At 33.7% G+C, this 18,998-nt stretch overlaps 1 protein-coding gene across 4 annotated transcripts in view; it reads left to right on the plus strand.

Moving 5' to 3' along the window:
* Positions 1-18,998, plus strand: part of LOC113503901 (ankycorbin) — an 86,774-nt gene that overhangs the window by 57,292 nt on the left and 10,484 nt on the right. For all 4 annotated transcript variants that reach the window (XM_026886039.1, XM_026886038.1, XM_026886036.1 and 1 more), the window contains exon 3: positions 11,351-11,472. In XM_026886039.1, coding sequence (XP_026741840.1) covers positions 11,368-11,472 — 105 coding nt within the window. In that variant the 5' untranslated portion in view covers positions 11,351-11,367. The remainder of the gene's footprint in view (positions 1-11,350; positions 11,473-18,998) is intronic.

An 18,998-nucleotide genomic window follows, 5' to 3' on the forward strand; every position in this document is an offset into this window, starting at 1 on the left:
CTCTGATAAGTACGCGCCAAACACATTAATTAAATACACAATAACTTGCATTCCGAGATGTTGAAACGACGGTAAAAGTGAAATTTGTTGTAAAAACAAATTACGAAATAAAAAATAAAGAAAAACAATATCAGTTGCATTGTGTACAACGAAAATTGAACGACACATTTTTTATCTTAAACTAAAATAAAACTACTGTTTTTATTTTAACTGCAAGGTTAGCTGAGTTTTATAAGTCACCACACCAAAAGCCCTATAAGCGATGCACCGTGGGTTTGATACCGCGTAGGACAAGTATTTGTGAGTTCCACGAATGTTCTGAGTCTATGTGTCTTTGTACTTGAATGTTTGTGAAACTCCCTGCAATGCTAGGATTAAATTACATAGAGCTTTTATTAAAAAGTCGTATATAACTGTTTTTCTGTCTGAAATGTTGAAAAACTACTAAATAATTGTGTGTATTATTCCATTTTACATTAAACTGCTACATTTACTGTCTGTTTTCATTTAAACAAAACACGTAGTATCCGTTAAGGATAGATCTAAATTTATGGATAAAACTGTGGGTGGTCTTTACCTTCCACGACCAACAACTTATGTTACTTTCATGTTACTTTCGTACAAACATATTTATATTAAATAACTTTACAAGTGTGCTGTAAAAAGTACATTTTACTTAAGACAAAGGTAATCTAAACTCCCGTTTCAAATACATAAACGTAAACCTGTGTATCATAGTAAATACTTTTCTTACGGTGCATCATATTGCAGGCATCATTCGTCAAACAATGACAAATAGATCATTGATGCAACAATACGCGGTAAATTGATGCATGTATCACGATCTCAAAAAGGCCTCTACAATGGCTTTAAAAAAACCTCATCAAAATGCCTGCGCGGGCGCCGGTATGCGGAAGACGTAAGTAAAAACAATGATGCGCATTTCAAATAGACACCTTCAGGTGAGTGCGTGGTATTCTGTGATTCCTATCTTTATGAGAAGTTTAAACCTATTGTTACACGCACTTCTTATTTATAAAGTCTAAACGTATAACTATATCTGTCATTCCCACGTCAATAAAGAGTTTGTAACATATCGTACAGTCAGCGCCAAAAGTCGATGAACAGAATCAACTTTACAAAACAGCTGTTCACACTAAAATGCCATAAGTTATAGTCGCAACTAGGAAACAAAATAGAATGTACACCAGAAATTTACAAAAGTCGTTAAACACGAGTATTTCAAAAGTATCTGTGCACTAGTATTCCTAATGTCGCTGAACATCATTCTATCAAAAGTCACTAAACAGCAGAAAAAACAAAATTAGGCTAACAAAGTATATTTTTAATGTTGCCGTGACTGTGTTAATGTACCTACTTTTGACGATTATGTTGTTGAGCTACTTTTGGGACAGTGCTTGCTGTATCTATATCAATACAATTTATAACTTTAAAAATGCTGGACCGATTTTGATACAATTTGAGTGGAGTGACATTTAAAAACATGGATATTTAGAATTTTTAATCCATTATTTTTTTGTAAAATATTAAAATAATATAAAAAAATATATTTTAAATATTTTTATTATTTCACATATTTCATTTATTACTTTAAGTAATAATTCAAATGAAAATATTTTAGATATTGTTAACGAAACCTTCTTCTCAAAGTGAAACCTCCTTCAAGATCCTTAGTGAAACCTCTTTCGAACCTGGGATTTGACAAGCAGTCCGCTATAAAAAACATAAGCGTCAAAAGTAGGTACATTAACACAGTCACGGCAACATTAAAAATACACTTTGTTAGCCTAATTTTGTTTTATCTGCTGTTTAGTGACTTTTGATAGAATGATGTTCAGCGACATTAGGAATACTAGTGCACAGATACTTTTGAAATACTCGTGTTTAACGACTTTTGTAAATTTCTGGTGTACATTCTATTTTGTTTCCCAGTTGCGACTATAACTTATGGCATTTTATTGTGAACAGCTGTTTTGTAAAGTTGATTCGTTCATCGACTTTTGGCGCTGACTGTACAACCTCATTATTCAATTGTTTTCGATAAGTTTAAGCTTTATATCCAGCTTAAGTTGTAATTCCTTCATCTTCTTTAATTCTAATTTACTTGTCTTTGGTTTGACCCACGACCCCGCCGGGACAACTCATAAGTATGTATTAAAACCAAACAAGAATTATCTAAAAAACCCACAAATACAGTAGCTTCTTATCTCATAAGAACAGTTACATATTTTATTGATCTAATCTTCCAAACAACGTTTAAATGGTTTTATACAATCAAGCCGAGGGAGAACAGTAGTCTGTTGGGCCTGATTATAACCAGTAGCCATTAGGCCTTAATAAAGGAAAGGCTAATCGGGGCCGGATGCAGGCCTCTATCCTAGGAATCTTAAAAAGCTAGAGAGCTATCGTTTTCCGGAAGGCACCTGCCATACACAGTGGGTACAGTTGAGAGAAATACAATGAGATAGGAACAATACAGACGCAAATATAGTAGATTCATAAAATATTATTTTACTACTATTGACTGGCCAAAAAAAAACTTTGTAAATTTTTCTCAGCTAGTGACCTATGCTTGATCCTGGTCTTTATATATGAGAAGCGAATTTAGATTTTAGCTAACTCTTTCAACTATGGCTCTACATTTTTAGACCTAATACCTACCCCATAAGGTTTACAGTCCAAATAAAACAAAATACTTTTCTGACGTCAATAAAATTATTGAAATATTTGTATGATGTAACAATACCTCATACCTGGCCTGATTCGTATGATAAACTGATTAGTATTCTTGAGAGAGCACATTTAAACAATGCACTCAGCCTGCAAGTAGGTACCAAACCAATGTGACACGCCAATGACACTCATACTTTTAGTAATTCAAGGCACAAACACATAAATGATGAAACATTTATTCCATTTTTTTTTTTCTAAAAATTAAAACTTTCACAACAAGCTAGTAAAAAGGTTTTACTAGACTACGAACATGAATACTAGGACACTAATTAGTTTAAATATTCAGATCTTTATGCAGAAACGTTGTATAGTTTTATGACAGCCAATTAAATAAAGTTTTATTTTTACTAAAAATATATAAAAAGATGCTTCAAAATTGACCAGTAACGGAACTTTAATACCTACATTTAGAATTTGTTTAATCCCAAACTACCACATTGGGACTGTGAGCCACAAACATTAGCAACTCATACTTCATATTATATGTTATTTCAAGTATCTGAATATGACATGACAAAACAAAATCTACAAGTGTACAGATAATTCATGTCGCGACTGTACCGCGCATGAATAATGTATCTGTGACAATTAACGCGCGAAGAATGTGGGCGCGAGTGTACCCCGCTGCGATGGCGCGTACTGGCTGTATGTAAGCTACCCTGGCTTATTAATTGAATGCATCATTGAATATTAGTCATCTTGATAAAGTGTTTCTGCAAAGTCTCGTTCATTAATCAATTTGAAACAAAAGTTACTGAAAAGTCTTTTGATTATATTTTGATGGTTGAACTTCTTAAATTAATTATGTACCTACATGAACTTTTACGTAAATTAGTTTAACACTTGGTAAAAGTAATTCCTCAGTATAGAAGACAGAAAATTGATCACCACATCTACTCAAATACGGTTAAATACTAGATGTAATAGTTAAACAACTATAAGTTCCAGATACGTAGGCCACCCTACATTACCGTTAACTGCCACATTTCTAAACGTTAAACCCGCGGTACTAGTTTAATTTGTCGTTTAATAAATAACCTAACCTGTAGGTTATTTGTAACTACTAGTCGATGTCTAGTCGCCTGCTTACATAACTTAACTAATAGTCACATTAAAGGCTAATTTTAAGTAAAGTAATGCAAAACGGCTATGTCGAGACTTGCCCACTACCGCGCCAAATATGGAAGGAAAATAAATTTGTTTAAGGCAACTCTTGAAGGGAGTTAGAGCTATGTCCTAGCTTTCCCGTGTCAGAGATTTTTTTAAGTTTCATGAGATTTTTCAACATTAGCTCAGAACCCTCATTAAAAATTTCAAGTTATCCTATCCTGCTTTATAGCAAAAGTTTTCGTTTCATTACAATCGATCACCGCATTTTCAGCCCCTTTAAATATACAAGAATCTGTTACTAAATTAATGAAGCATTATACTTAATAACTTTATGCCAACTTTGAGAAAATTTTTAATATACCGTAAATAATAGTATGGGAAAGCAATTTATAACTTGGAAATTATATCGTATCTTAAATCTCTCTCCACATTCCATTCACATGGCATTTACAAGTGAAAGTGTAAAAACTAAAAACAAAAGTCACGCAAATCATATTTAAATAAGCGGTGACTTTTAATAAGTGACGCAGGCGCAGGTCGCGTGTGAGTTGCCACGCTGCGCACGAGTTACAAAACTAATTAACATAGGGAAACAAACCCCGTTTACAGTGTAATTAAGACAATGTTCACTTTAACACCTACGTAATAAGGTATAGTGTGTTTCGTTTTTGAATGTGTGGTCCAAGTTCCAGTCCGAATCTGCGTTTAATTTGGGTATTTTTTTGGGTCAAGAAACAAGCTCCCTATTTGCCCTCCATTTTAAACTGGTAGTTATGTTCCTAAAAACAAAAGTAGAAAATTGGTCATGTTTGATGAGTTTAAAATGAAAACAGTGGAGACTTAATGATAAATACTTCACAATCTGCTTTTCTATCCGAACTCTGCAGTTGATTGAGCGCAGACTGAAACTTTTTTACCGAAAGTATTGTTAGCTAATTATACTACGGCTGTATTTAGGCAAGTATTAGTTAGTAATCCCGCTCTTTCTTGTACCTTGCACCACTTACATCAAAGCAATGATGTTGTAAATCAGCGACAGATGTGCAAATGTAGGTGAGCTGCTCACAGGGCGTGACTGGCGGAAGTGACACGAGCATACATCCGCGCTCATACACCATGCGCGCGGGGTGGAATTATGTGAGCATAAGCAAATGTTGTATCGTAGGTTGTAGTTGTTGCTAACTATAACCTGTCACTGAACGCAAGAGATGGTGAACCGGGTGTTGTGGCGCTACCAGGGAAGGCCTATGTCCAGCGGTGGACTTCTATGGGCTGAATTAATTGATAAGCTAAGTCTAAAAAAAAATAGCAAGTGTAGCAAAGTAACATCGAGTTTTATGTTCATATGCAACAGACAGAAATTTTTAAAGTAATAACTAACCAAACCGTTAGATTTTATCTAATTGTATACACTACCTACATGTCTGACAGTAATGCTTAAAAATATTATAATAGTTTTTCAATTAATGGATTATTAAAAGGCATAAATACAGAGCCGTATTTAATTTACATACACTTAAGTTGTATTTAAAACTGAAAAATGTCCTTAAAGTTAAACTAGAAAAGTCTTCTACAACGAAAACTATCAAGGATTTATAAACTAACCCAAACATAAGAACAACGCAGTTTCGTCGTCGACGATACCAATACGTCACAAGGCTGTCCGTACTTGACTTAAACCAATCAGTAGGTACAGTGAGACAATAAAGTGACCTGACTTATAGCGCATCCTCAAGACGGGCGGAAGGGCGCGCCGCCACTGGACCGGGAGTAATTGTGCATTGTCTGTGCTGGCTGGTGGGCAGTGAGAGGAATAGCGATTGGCGATTTGGATACAGGGTTAAATATAAAAAGATAATATTCGGTTTAGAAATGAAACAATATCCAATGACAAAGCACTTAGTTTATATGGCAACAATCTTGTGATGAAAGAGCTCTTTAATTTTGGGAAAGTTTAATTTCGATAAATAATAAATTTTAATTTTAATAATTGTGGGTGATATTTAAGTGAATTAATTTCTGCAATAAGTTTTTACGAAAAACATTAATGCTATATTTAATATTTTTCGCATAAAATTATTGTAGATTTTAATTCGTTATTTTTAATAAATTTAGATTATTTATTTCCGTTATTTATTAATATGACATTCGTATTCGAAACAGCCAATATACTCGTAAATATTATAAAATGTAAACCTGCTAAAATACTTACCAGTTTTTTCGTTATGATTTTACTAATTAGGTATAATACAGAAATTTCTTTATCTGTACATAAATATTGTACAAACATACTTTTCCATATACATATTTATCAAATTACCATCATTCCTGCTAATTAATACAATTTTACCATAAATATAGTTTCCGTCGATGTTTATCTATTGCCATGACACGACCGAGCCACTAATTTCGTCTCACTAGAATGCAAAAATGTTGTCATTTTACAATTTAAATTAGTCGGATCATTCATTATACACATATTTTAATTCGTATCGTCTTATCATTATTTATTAACGCCAAGCGCAAGCTTTAGTTACACACGCGAGGATGTGATTATTAATTATCAAACTTCTAAAAGTATTCCAAGATATATGGGCTTGTTTCACGTCAACACCTTTTTAACGGTCTAATTAATATGTGTAAGTTTTATCATTAAAAAAAGGTTGAGGTTAGGGTCCACCACATCTCAAACCAATACACATTTCATTTTTTAAGGATTATTGACTGCCTTAGTTATTAATTTAATCCTTTTATCTCGGGGTTCGCAAACATTCACATGCACAAAGACACCCAGACTCAGGACAAGCATACGTGCATCACACAAACTCTTGTACTACGCGGGGATCGGACCCGTGACACTTCGCTCATGTTTGATGTGATTACTACTCGGCTCATCGTCCATACGAAATATTATTGCATTTGTGGAAAGTGCTGACTTTATTAATAGTAAAGTGGTCTAACGTTCTTCGAAAACTCTTTAGTAAAATTACTTAAGACATGGCAGCAGGCTCGCAGATTCTGTATTCTAGTGAACATATTACAATCTCGGAACAAATGTACATTGCTATAACAAATCTCAATAGCTTTTCTTAACTAACAAGTACATCTGCGCAGAATCCTGTTTACAACAATACAATCATAACTCCTGTTACTCAGAACTTTCAATGTTCAGAATGATACCATCTATCAATAAAGTACAATGGAACGCGGCGGTAGCGAATATTTGTGACATTATCTTTATAATATAAAATATACTAGAACACCCTTACTACGAGACTACAATAAACTTTGTTTCACTATTGTTTATTTTACGACGCTTGTCGTAACCTATGTGGCTATTGTAACACGCTCTTCTCGCCAGCAATGGTTGATGTACAAATGTCAAAAAATGACCAGATCTTATGTTCATTAGGGCACTAGTATCATACCTAAATATATTTATTAAAGAGAGCATAATTAATTATATTAAAATATTTGATTGGTGGAATAAGGATACAAGATTTTATTTTAAGTAAACACATTTGAATTTGACAAATTGCTATTCAAATGATACATTTCCGTTTATTTTAATTAATATAGTTTTATTAGCTTTTTCCTTAAAACTTTAGCAGAAACAAATAAGAACACATAACAGTATATTTAAGTATCTTATTTGTAGTTATCTGTACATAATCTTTTTAGTGCTTTTTTATAACTACTTTCTTTCAAGCACACTTTCACACATTCTATAAATTCTTATGTGTATTAAGTGTATGTTTCCGCTTCCTCCTGTTAACATGGCCGCTCCCGCTGTTTACTATAACGACGTCCATTTATCTGTGTAATACAACTTACTAGACAGTCAGTATTAGTGCTGATCTAAGCGCACGCGATGTCACGAGCGCCAGTGAAGTGCCAGTGATACCGACACACGTTATTTGCATCTTACATCACTAAGTGTGATTAATTACGTAAGTTTTACATAAAAAATAAGTTAATCAATGTTGTAAAAGTTTATTCATAGTCTGCTTATCTTGTACAGACCGCATACATTAAATATAATATGTTGTTTGTAATTGTGAAGAACTTGTTTTAATTTTAAAAATAGAAGTTTGTAAAAATACTAACGGTTAATCATTTTCTTTTTTATCACGTTGCCAGTTACGAATTTTCTATAATAATAAATGTGGACAACAAATAAATAAAATAAATAAAACTAAACTAAAATATAATGCTTCTCTTGAACATATCTGAAATGTTAAAAACCTCTTTTTGATAAAATAAGGTCTTAAATATCAAAATAAGCCTAATACCATAACCTTTCCAGATAAAGAAAGCCTTGTTGTGTTTTCTGTTGCAGAACAAAGGCCTCCTCTCATACATACAATAAAATTTACAGATAGTGCCATTGGCCTCAGAACAAACCCTAATTGATGCTCAAATTACAAAGAACTCATAATTACTTGTTTAATAACAACAGGGCAAAGTAATAAAGTATATGTTTACGAGTAATTTAAAAGTATTTACAGAAGCTTCATGAGAAAACGGCCATGGGATAGTCTGATTGTTTAACTAATTAAATAACTTGCGGCCAATCATGCATTTCTTATTAATATGCGTTTTTTTTTTTAATAAAAACGTGTATCTTTGGTTTTATTAATATTTATAGAGTTCTTCGTTTATAGTCAAGTGTTTGTTAGCGCCACTGAGAGCAAGTAAGTTAACTTCCCGTGTCAGGATAGGATTCTGTATATTTCGATTGTAAATTATACTTTTTAACAAATGTGAAATAGTTTTACATTTGTTAAATACTATCGAAAATATAATTTGCAGCCTGTGTCTTTAATAATTATGGTAAATATTCTCGTACATAGAAAAATCAATTATCTACCAGAAAGTACCAGTTTCTTTCGAGTAACAGAACTTAAGTATGAGTACTGGTACTTCCTGGTTACTCGTGATGGTGCGCCCATTAACGATAGGTAAACTATGTACAGAATTAATTAAAAATGAAAAATTACCTTCATGTATACACAAGACTCCATTAGAGATAAAAATAATGAATTGCAAGTAGAATTAATTAGCCTTATGTTAATTTATAAAAATTATGATAGGTTATAACTTTACTTGGTCAAAACATTTTAAAATGTGATAAATCTCCGAAAAGTGTTACGTTAAAAAAACTAGTGTAAGTAAATGTTATTAGGAAATTGAACGTATTTATGAGTTCCGCTTAAGATCTCTTTCCTAGATACTTATAAATACATAATTATAGACCTGTCTATTAAATTCTTATACGATAATTATCAAGGCACTTATTTATCTATATACAAAATGTTCAGATTAATATTCATAATTGAATAAATGGTCATTAGTTACGCCAATTCTATAATATCGTGTGAAGGTTTATCGGATGTCACAGTAGGCGCACACAATTTTTAGTAAGATGTAGACTTATTATATTACGTACTTACTTACTATATTGTTTAACCTTTCTTATGATCATAAGACAGATTTATAGAATGACAGTACTTACACATATTTCTCAACCAAATTATATCTGAAATACTTAGATACTTACTCACTTTTTTTCTTTCTTTGAGTAAAGGACGAAAGGGGCATCATAACACAGTTCATAATATGCATTACCATCACAATGCATAAACCAAAATGGCGACGACAAGCGAGTCGCGGCATGCATTTATTAGCAATTTTTCACACCCTTTTTATTATAAATTCTTGTTTCTATGCATAATGCTCATCGTTAGCGAAACTGAATTGAATTGCCGTCATACATAATGATACAATGCAAAACAGAATGCAGTTAATTGAAGCGATATAGATAGCCATGTTTGATTCCCGCGAAAAAACAAACGCAAGGATGGCAAAGGCACAACGACATACAGCCCTCCTCACAGATACCTATTAATAGTACTTAATTTGTACATTGTTAATGTTGAATTATTTTAAATTGAAATTCTATTTATTAACTTGTTTTTTTTAAATACTGATACACTTTACATATTTCAGCATTTTCAATCAGCCTAAAATATATTTTTAAACTTACTATCGTGAAGTAAATAAAAAACCTATCAATATATTTTTTTCTGACGAGTCTTACGAAATGATCGTGATAATATGAGTAGTGTACATAATTCTATACTATTGTATACGAAGAGCTGTTATAAGGAACGGATTAATAAAATCAGATGAGTGTTATTACGATCAGTAAAATTGAAATAGTGCAAGTACTTAACAGTATAATTACGTATTTTTACTGAGCTGTAGCAATACTTGCGATCACGATAATTATATTGCCGACATATAAATATTGGTATTAATCGTTTACTGCTGCCGGTCATAACTGCGAAGTATGTTGGGGTAGAAAAAAAATGGGCTACAGAATAAGCTGTTCTGTATATAAGAGCACAAAATATTTGTACGTTGTTATACTTGTAAGTATTTCAAATTAAGCGCTTTATAAAGTTTAAATTACTTTTACTAGTCTTCTTCTCTCTGACAATCTCTCAATGACACTAGTTTTGCTGTAAGAGAACTTAGAGAACCCAACTCTGGGTTAAACTCGCCTTTGCTTACCAAAAACATATTGTCCAAGTGTGTATGTATGTGCAATATAGTATTCAATAAATAAAATTGCTATTTAAGAAAAGCATCATCTACCATTTTATGACACCAGACAAAACCACAAAATGCATACGTATCTTCAACTCAGAGTTCTTTACTACTAAATTACGCTAATAATCGCAATACAATTACACGTTATTAGAACTTACATTTAAATAAAAACAGGCAAAGAATATCAATAAAACTCTGATGTAATTGACGTTATAAAATTGTACCCTTTGATTTAAACTGCGCGGTAGCACGTTGGTCGGTCGCTTCAGTAGCCGCAAAATAGGCTCCCCCGCAAATAGGCAGACAGCTTCAAATTAAGGACGTAAAACTGTTTAGACTCCCAACCTTTTTTAACAAAACTTCAGCACATTGAATTACAAACCATATTCAGTTAACATAGAGTTGGAATTAGGTTATTAGAAGGATTTGTTTTGTAGCCAGTGAATGGTTCTGTAAACGGGATCGCAGTGTTATTTAACCCGGCTGCGCTTAATGATACTCATTTATGAAAACACTAAGGTTTTATACAAATGCGGGTTTTATGTAATCATTATTATAAATGTCGCGGATTACAAGCTTTGTGTCGACTCTACTTAATGTTTTAAAGGCTATGTTTGTTAATAGTGGTGTTTACAGTAAATGATGGCGAGTTTTCTATTTACCTACGCAATGTCACTCCAGATCTACAGTTCTTTTGTTATTTTGAAAGAGGTCCTAGTTATAAATGGCTTATATTGTTCGTATTTTATTGGAACTAAACTTAAATCTACCTCTTTCTTCAGCCTTAGCCGATCCAATAGTCATCGTTCCAGTTCTGGACAATCTTGCCCTTTTCATGTAGTGTAAATAAGTAAGGTGTATGTTGTTTCAGTGATGGTGTGAGCGCGCATGGGTCTGGCCGCGGCGCTGCTGGAGGCGGCTGCGCGCGGCGATGCGGCCCGGCTCGCGAGCCTGCTGGCCGCGGACTCCAGGGACATCAATGTTACCGATGAGGTGCGTATAAAAGCCATTAAAAGATTCAAAATATTAAGAATCAGTTTTCCCTTAATCAAACAACTAAGGATGCTCTACGCCAACTGCAACGACTCTACCAACCAAGTGTAAGCATAGCTAACTTGCCTTTGGTGTATAGACACTAATTGTTTGAGATTTCGTAAGATACTTATTGAGCTCCACTATGAAAAAGTTTTCTAAGATTAAACATAAGGGCTTGATGGAGATTTGTTTGCAGTAAACGATAATTTATGACGTTCCGATTACTAAGAGTTTTATAAGCCTCGCAAAGAGTAGCGCCCGTAGAGCCAACTGGTCGGTCTTCCACTGACAAAAGCATATTATTTTCAATTCACTCCTATCTCCTCATTATAAAGCTTGTTACGAAACCCTTGGTTCAATGTCAGACATGACGGAGAATAATCGTTTTAGTCTAAACAGGAAAGGCTCTATAATAAAAAGCATTCTGACCGAGATTTATCTTCATTGTCAAAATAAATAAATGGATTAGCCTCTCTCGAGAACATAAAACATGTTCTCTTTCTTTTTTCTCATACAATATCCGACGAGCTCCGCCCACGCGCTAATACCAATGAAGAGGTTCACTTCTTATATTATTTTTAAAGCGGTCGACACAACAATGTTACCGAAACAAAATTTAAAAATATACAACTTGACAATAAACCCAAAGGGGACTTATATTTTATACAAAAGGTAATAAATATAAATTGCCTTTATGATAAATGGCGGGAACGTAATAAACGTTAGCGCTATGGCAGCCAACAATGTCCGATGCGATCCGTTTTACGCAGTAGCATCGTTCAATATCGAATCGGCACCCAACTGCGAACAAATTAATACCTCGCGAAATTAATGTACCCAATTAAGCGCTCTAATTTGAATCATAAGACTTAAAGATAAAGTTTAATATTCAATAACTGCCTCCTAGCTTCAACAAAGTGCTTTATTAATGGCCAATGTGTTCCCATCGTCCACACTGTTGTCGCTTTCTGAATCGATTAATAAATAATTAAAATGCATCGATATATCGTAGAGTCGGTATCGATTTATCTGGTTGTGTTGCTACAGGCTGGTTGGATATTGTAATTTGTAAGCGCAGTTTATAAAGAAATAAATGAAGTGCTGCACCTGGACGCACTGACTAGAGGGATAGGCCCGCTAGGTATCTTCAAGTACAAACGTTCGTTCTGTAGAATATAAAACATGAAGTAGGTAGTAGGAGTGTATTCCAAAGCATAGAGAGAATAAAAAAGCAATTGAAAACACAACAAAATAGAAGAGTATAACTTGCGTATTTCCTGGATTACATTAATGTGACTTTTATCGAGCGAACATACTTACAAGTTTTATAAATCAGAAACATTCTAGATTTCTAGTCATTTTCTGTCTATCGTGAAACACATTAACGAGGCTTACTATGGCAACAAAAAAGGTTTAATTTGCTGTACGTAAGCAACTGCTCTTAAAAAAAAAAACAACATTCTCTCAGATACTATCTTTGCTACAATTAAAAGCGGTACCTAATAGTATCTTCTAATATCTTATTTTCAATAAAAAGTGAAAACAATCGTAATTGTCCATCTGGAGCATTTACGAGTACAAGGCTCTAATTGGGTCCCACGGTGCGCCACTATCAATCAAAGTTAGCTGGTGACTAGGCCCAGTTTTTCTAATGACGCTATTTTTTCAACCTCACCAAATGTTAATTAAAGGAGAATGCTGAGCGGTAGAATATTGTAAGTAATAATAAATGTAAAATTCACTAGAACCGGTGCAACGGTGTAGTTAATAACAGTGTCAACTTTAATGCCTGGTCAATTAATTAAAAATGTCTGTACCAGGGAAACTATCTTGTGTAAGAATGCAGTCTCTTCACTCCAACTTACTATTTTTTTTTTTTCTAAAATTACATACTTACGCATTTACCTATTAAATTATTGGATTACTATATTTTGTTTGCAAATGATGTTTTCGATGACGTCTAAAGACGATCTGCCTGAAATTTTCATCAGATAACATCTGTCACGGCAAAAATTTATGTCGAAGTGTCGACATACTGATATTTTGAAAATAATAATATAATATACCTTCCCCCTATACAAGCGCAGGAGAGGTTAAGGTCAGCTACTGAATCACGTAAGCATGGCGAGGCGCGACCCCTGCCGCCGTATCGCTACATCTCTGCGAATATTGTCTATGCGTAAACCTTAACTTTGCGGAAAACCATAAATAATGGGAAAGTTAGAATGTCTACATGTTTGTAATATTTTCACACAGAAATTACTTATAGATTGCAATTGAAATCAGCTAGTAAGGAGTAAGGAATTTATTTCTTTTTGTGTTAGTAAACTGCACTTAGGTTCAATATACTCGTAAATAATAGATATAAAATACAAGAAGCAGGCCGTAACAGCATCTTACATTATTTAGTTTGATATCAATAACTAGTTTTACAGAACAGGTGTCACCAGTGTCTCGTTAAAACACAAATCCAGTAGTCGCCCGCCATTTCGAATTGTTGACATAACACGATTCGTGCGGAAACTAATCATTTCAAGTTTCTTTCGGTAATGATTGATCGTGGCATGTTTTATTCAGCCAAGTACAGCCTACTTAACAAACATTAGACTTGATCACAAATTGACATTATTTAAATATGTTAAGACACTGTTTCTGCTTATTTGTCGCACTATTTTTATTAGTATGTGAATCGTAAATTCGGAAATTAGTTTTATAGTCGAAAAGGTGTTATTTTAGACCAGTTTTATGCTTATTATAAACAGCAAGTTAATTTTATTGCTTTATTTCCCGGTAACATTAAGTAGACAAACATAGTATTTTTTTAGTAATAAATGTATTTATTATATTCTTATTATTTAAATAGTAGGCTGGAATTACCATAACAATTTAATAAATCATGTTGTTTTGAATAAATTAAGGTATTTCATATTTTATTGTTTCTTTTTCTTTATTTTAAGATATTCTAAATGCCATAAAGTTTACGATTGTAACTTAATAACCTGACGCGTTTTGTTATAGGTGTAATAAAATTAAGCTTCAAGAAAGTACTCGCGGCGGTGTAGACGGAAATGTATAACCTCAGTAAGCACCTATTCATGCACAGTACTTTGAAAAATTACAAGAAACACATTTATTGCAATCGTATTCAGCAAACATCATACTTAAGCTTTTTATTAACAGCCTTATACACCGATAGAACTCTTACAGTTACTTAAAGATTACCGCACTTTACGTTACAAATACATGTAAAATATCGGTGCTTTTAAAACGAAACTAAATGCCAGACAAGCAGACGCTTGTCACATTTAAAAAAAGAAGTCTTTGAAGATAAATTAGTTTATTCGAGGGAGCTACCAACAAGTGTCCTCTGCGTAGCGGGCCTTCTTTATTAAAAACCTGGCTGGTACTACGAAATCCTTAACTTTGATTGTTGCTTTAGAGAAAACGAGACGCCACGACGCGCTGTGGAATGTGCTGTCTCGCTTCCAGAGTAATAACAGCACCGGTTTAAGTGTTCGTGGTATAGGCACTGTTCTAAAAAAACTCCTTTAAAGTTTCCAAACAATTAATGTATTCACAATCTGTTTCGTTATCTCGTGTCATCTGTAAGCAAGTGAGCCTCAGCTTGAGATCATTAAATAACTAGTCCGTCGTGGACCGGTTGCGGTCTATTTCGCTTTTTTGTTCCACACTATCTTTTCTGCATCGGGTGTCAAAATAACTTTGTTTTTTATACTGGCTTCTATATGTTTCGTTTTAATTGTGCGTTGTACGCGAGACCACACATTGGATAGGGCAATTTTTTCAAAAGTAACTGTGATTGGTCGGCTTTCAATTTTGATTTTCAATAATTTTACGATAGATACCTATATTGTTTTGGATACATTTTTACTTAATTGACCCTCAAATCCTAATTACAAACATTCAAAATAGAAATGATTAGTCCTTAGTCTTCTTCTGAAAGAAACACAAATAGTAATATCGTCGCAATACATAATACCAGGTTAATCCATAATAGTGGTTCTAAACACAGCAGACACACATAACCCCAACCTTAACCCGCGGTTTAAAGCCCCGAGTAGTTATGGGCTGCTAGACGATCTCACACCATATTGGGGAACCAGTTCTGCCCAAGTGACTTGCCCACCTACAGCCTGCACTGTAACGTCACGCCGACTTGGAGGGCCTACCAAGTACCACTTTACGAAGTATGCTGACAGCAGCTGTGGAAACGGGACAGCGCGATACACGGCGACGCGTGCCGTCTTTCTTCTACACCTGAAACAGATAATTTAAGAGGAGATCCCTCAAAAAGGGATGGCCATCTTTGTTTATGGATACGCTTCAGTCAATAAAATGAGCTTAATCAGGAAAGCCCTATTTTTTACTTCCTTGAAAATATCTATGCTACAGGATATGATAAGGATTAAAATGTTAGGTTCCGTAATATGGCAACGTATTGAGTCAGTCAAATACTGTTTTTGAATTAGGATTTTATGTTATGTTTATAAGCAGTAATATTAATTCTCGGTACTGATCAAAAGAATCACCAACAGTTTTATAATCTCGCTACCTACCTCCGCCTAGTAATTCGCGTATATCCTTAAGCTATAAAACTTTAGCATATGTGTTTTAATTTTATTATCATTTTAATTTTTCATAAAAAAAATCTTGTTTGTATTTAACGAGATTCTCGATTAAAACAAGTAATCGGCTTGTTTCATGTTTCTGTAATATTATTATCCATCGAATAATCCTCTATGAAATTATATTATTTACGTTTTACTCTAATAAAGTTATAAACATGTAATTTATACGGAAAGGGATATAAAACGGACGAATTTATAGCATTTAGAATATAAAGAAGAGGTTAATAACATTTTATCTGACTTAATGTTTTTATAATCAGCTGAATATCCTACGGTAAGTTAATTAATGCGAATTTTCGTTGGCAAGATATATTTAACACTCCTAATATTATAAGTACGTCTTAAAAGCTTGATTGAGACATTTGCGGTTAAATGGTCAACATTAACACCGGAATGTCTGCAGTTATATGCGATTAGAGGGTAAGTTATATCTTCTAAAGAGCTTTAAATGTTATTGACTACTTAAAGCAGGAACGTTAAGCTCTTTACATTCGTTTTACTTTTAATGTGGATATATAAACACAAAAGGGTTTAGCAAACGATCTTGGGTATGGAAGGTTGGCGTTTGTTAACGCCGATGGAACCTTTTTCGTCCATTTCTGTCCGTTAAGTGGCTGAAGAGAAACGATCGAAAACGCGACAAATGGCTTCTTTTTATTTTTGATTAAGATCTTATACCAAACATACTATTTACCCCCAGTATAACACAATTACCTGACTCGTACTAAACAAGAATCCTCATCCTTTTTTCCAATAAAATCGGTCTGATAAACATCCAATTCAATTAATTCCCATCTCCACTTAGTATTTAATTTGCGTTTCTATAGGCTGTAATAAAAACAGTGTGAGAAAAATGCAGCGAACTTGTTGAAACCTATTGATAAAGCCGCGACTCCTTCTGTAAGCCGGCCAACACATTACGATGTCTATCGCCTATAAACATACTTAACATGAGCAAGACAGTGAAACACTAGCCGTTAATTTATCTATTAAACTATGCGAGTTGTGTTCGAAAAGAAATCGTCTGTATGTGTAATCAACTTTTTTAATCCCCCTGTAGAATGTCATTGGCCAAGTATGGCGACGCGCTTGAAACTAGACAGCGGATACTTTTCTAGTAGACGTCTGTACTTGTGTAGGTGTCTGTGAGGCGATTAGCCCTGTTACTACTTATACTAATTAAAAATGATCCGTCTTAATCAAAGTAAACTCAATTTGAACTTCGAAGAAGTAAATATGTTGAATTGTATGAGGCCTGCTCTACTAAGGTACTTCCACTTTTCAGATTAGATAATTTCTATGATTTAGTTTTTAATCAACGATTAATCTGTTTGTTAGTTTTTTACCTGCAACTCGTAATCAATTATTTCTGTTAAAATTGATTAACTCAACGATTATATTTGAAGCTCGTTAAAATAGGAGGAAGCTATCATTTCGCTCCACTCGTTACGGCTACTTTTAATTTCAGTTATTTGGTAAGATTTATGAGGCTAAGCCGTTTGAGAGCAGTTTGTCCGAGAATTCGGGTCACATGGCCTTCGGAATGTGAGCACACATCTGTCAGAAACGGTCCGAGGTGCCAGAGCGTATCATTAATCACATAGCAAGTAGCCAGTAGCTGTTCTAATGCCAGAGAGAAACTAATTCAAAGCGTATTGAAATAAAATTCAAATTGATTTGTCCGTAACTTGATATGGTTAACGAGTGTTAGATTATGTAGTCCGAACCATCATAATGCTATTAAAATTTTTGTATACATACAGAAGTAGATCGAAGCGGTCGTTGTTGCTTACTGATTGATTTTCTGACTTATGGAGAGACAGGTCATAATAAAACCAAAGAAACCTTTTGATTTTGTTTCGATATGTCTCTCAGGGTACTTAGTGGTCAAAATAATATCCTGCTTAAACCATTCTTTCAAATCCTTTCATATGTTTTCCGTTACTGCAGATTAGTGTTGGTAATCTCAGGTTGATGATGTCATCTCTCAAGAATGTTAATAACGCGATTATAGTATCTTATTCTTAGAAAAAAAATACTTAAAAAAATTACTTCTTTACGAACGATTTGTAGGGCTTTTGGTCTTAGTTTATCTAGTTCTTTTATTTTACATAATTGTGCACCAGGTTTTAAAAACTAATAGAAGTGGAAACAGCTGGCTCACAGCTAACGATTAGTAAATAGAATTCCATTTTACGCTGCGGGAACAGAACCTTAAAACTATGAAATTGTATGAGCTGGCTTTAAGCGCGGCGTCGTTCATTTAACTTGATACAGTAGATACCTTATCGCTTGTCATACCTGTAATTGCTATTTTACTACTTATTTATGTAAAGCTTCCGCTATGACACGATTTGTTAAGAGGAAACGTTTCCAAAGACTTTACGATGCAATCAAATACGTAAACCAGAAGCTAGTAGTAACACATGAAGATTACTTGAAGTAATAAAAGTTTAATAACAATTATTAAACGGTTAATGGGCTTTTAAAATGAGGTTATTGATAGCAGTCAATATTTTGAGCGGGAAAACCATTTGCTTTAAAGATGTCAAAAATCATAGACAACCCAAGGTCTCTTATACTTTTTTCATTAAGCCACCTATAGATTATTAAATATACAACATTATAAATCTATTAATGTAAGGCTATCCATCATGAAACTGCTTGATAATTTCAAATACAGAAAACCTTACTTTCTGGCACAGCTTTAAATCCTTTGGCTGTAAATAAATAAGTGCGGGCTTACCTTTTTTTCTTTTACCTTTATTTAAACGTTTTTAATCTGTCAGTATTTTTGTGTGAAATGTTACATACAACTAAACACGGCCTGTTTTG

Source organism: Trichoplusia ni, chromosome 20 (genome assembly GCF_003590095.1).
Source record: "Trichoplusia ni isolate ovarian cell line Hi5 chromosome 20, tn1, whole genome shotgun sequence".
NCBI classification, from domain to species: Eukaryota; Metazoa; Arthropoda; class Insecta; order Lepidoptera; family Noctuidae; genus Trichoplusia; species Trichoplusia ni.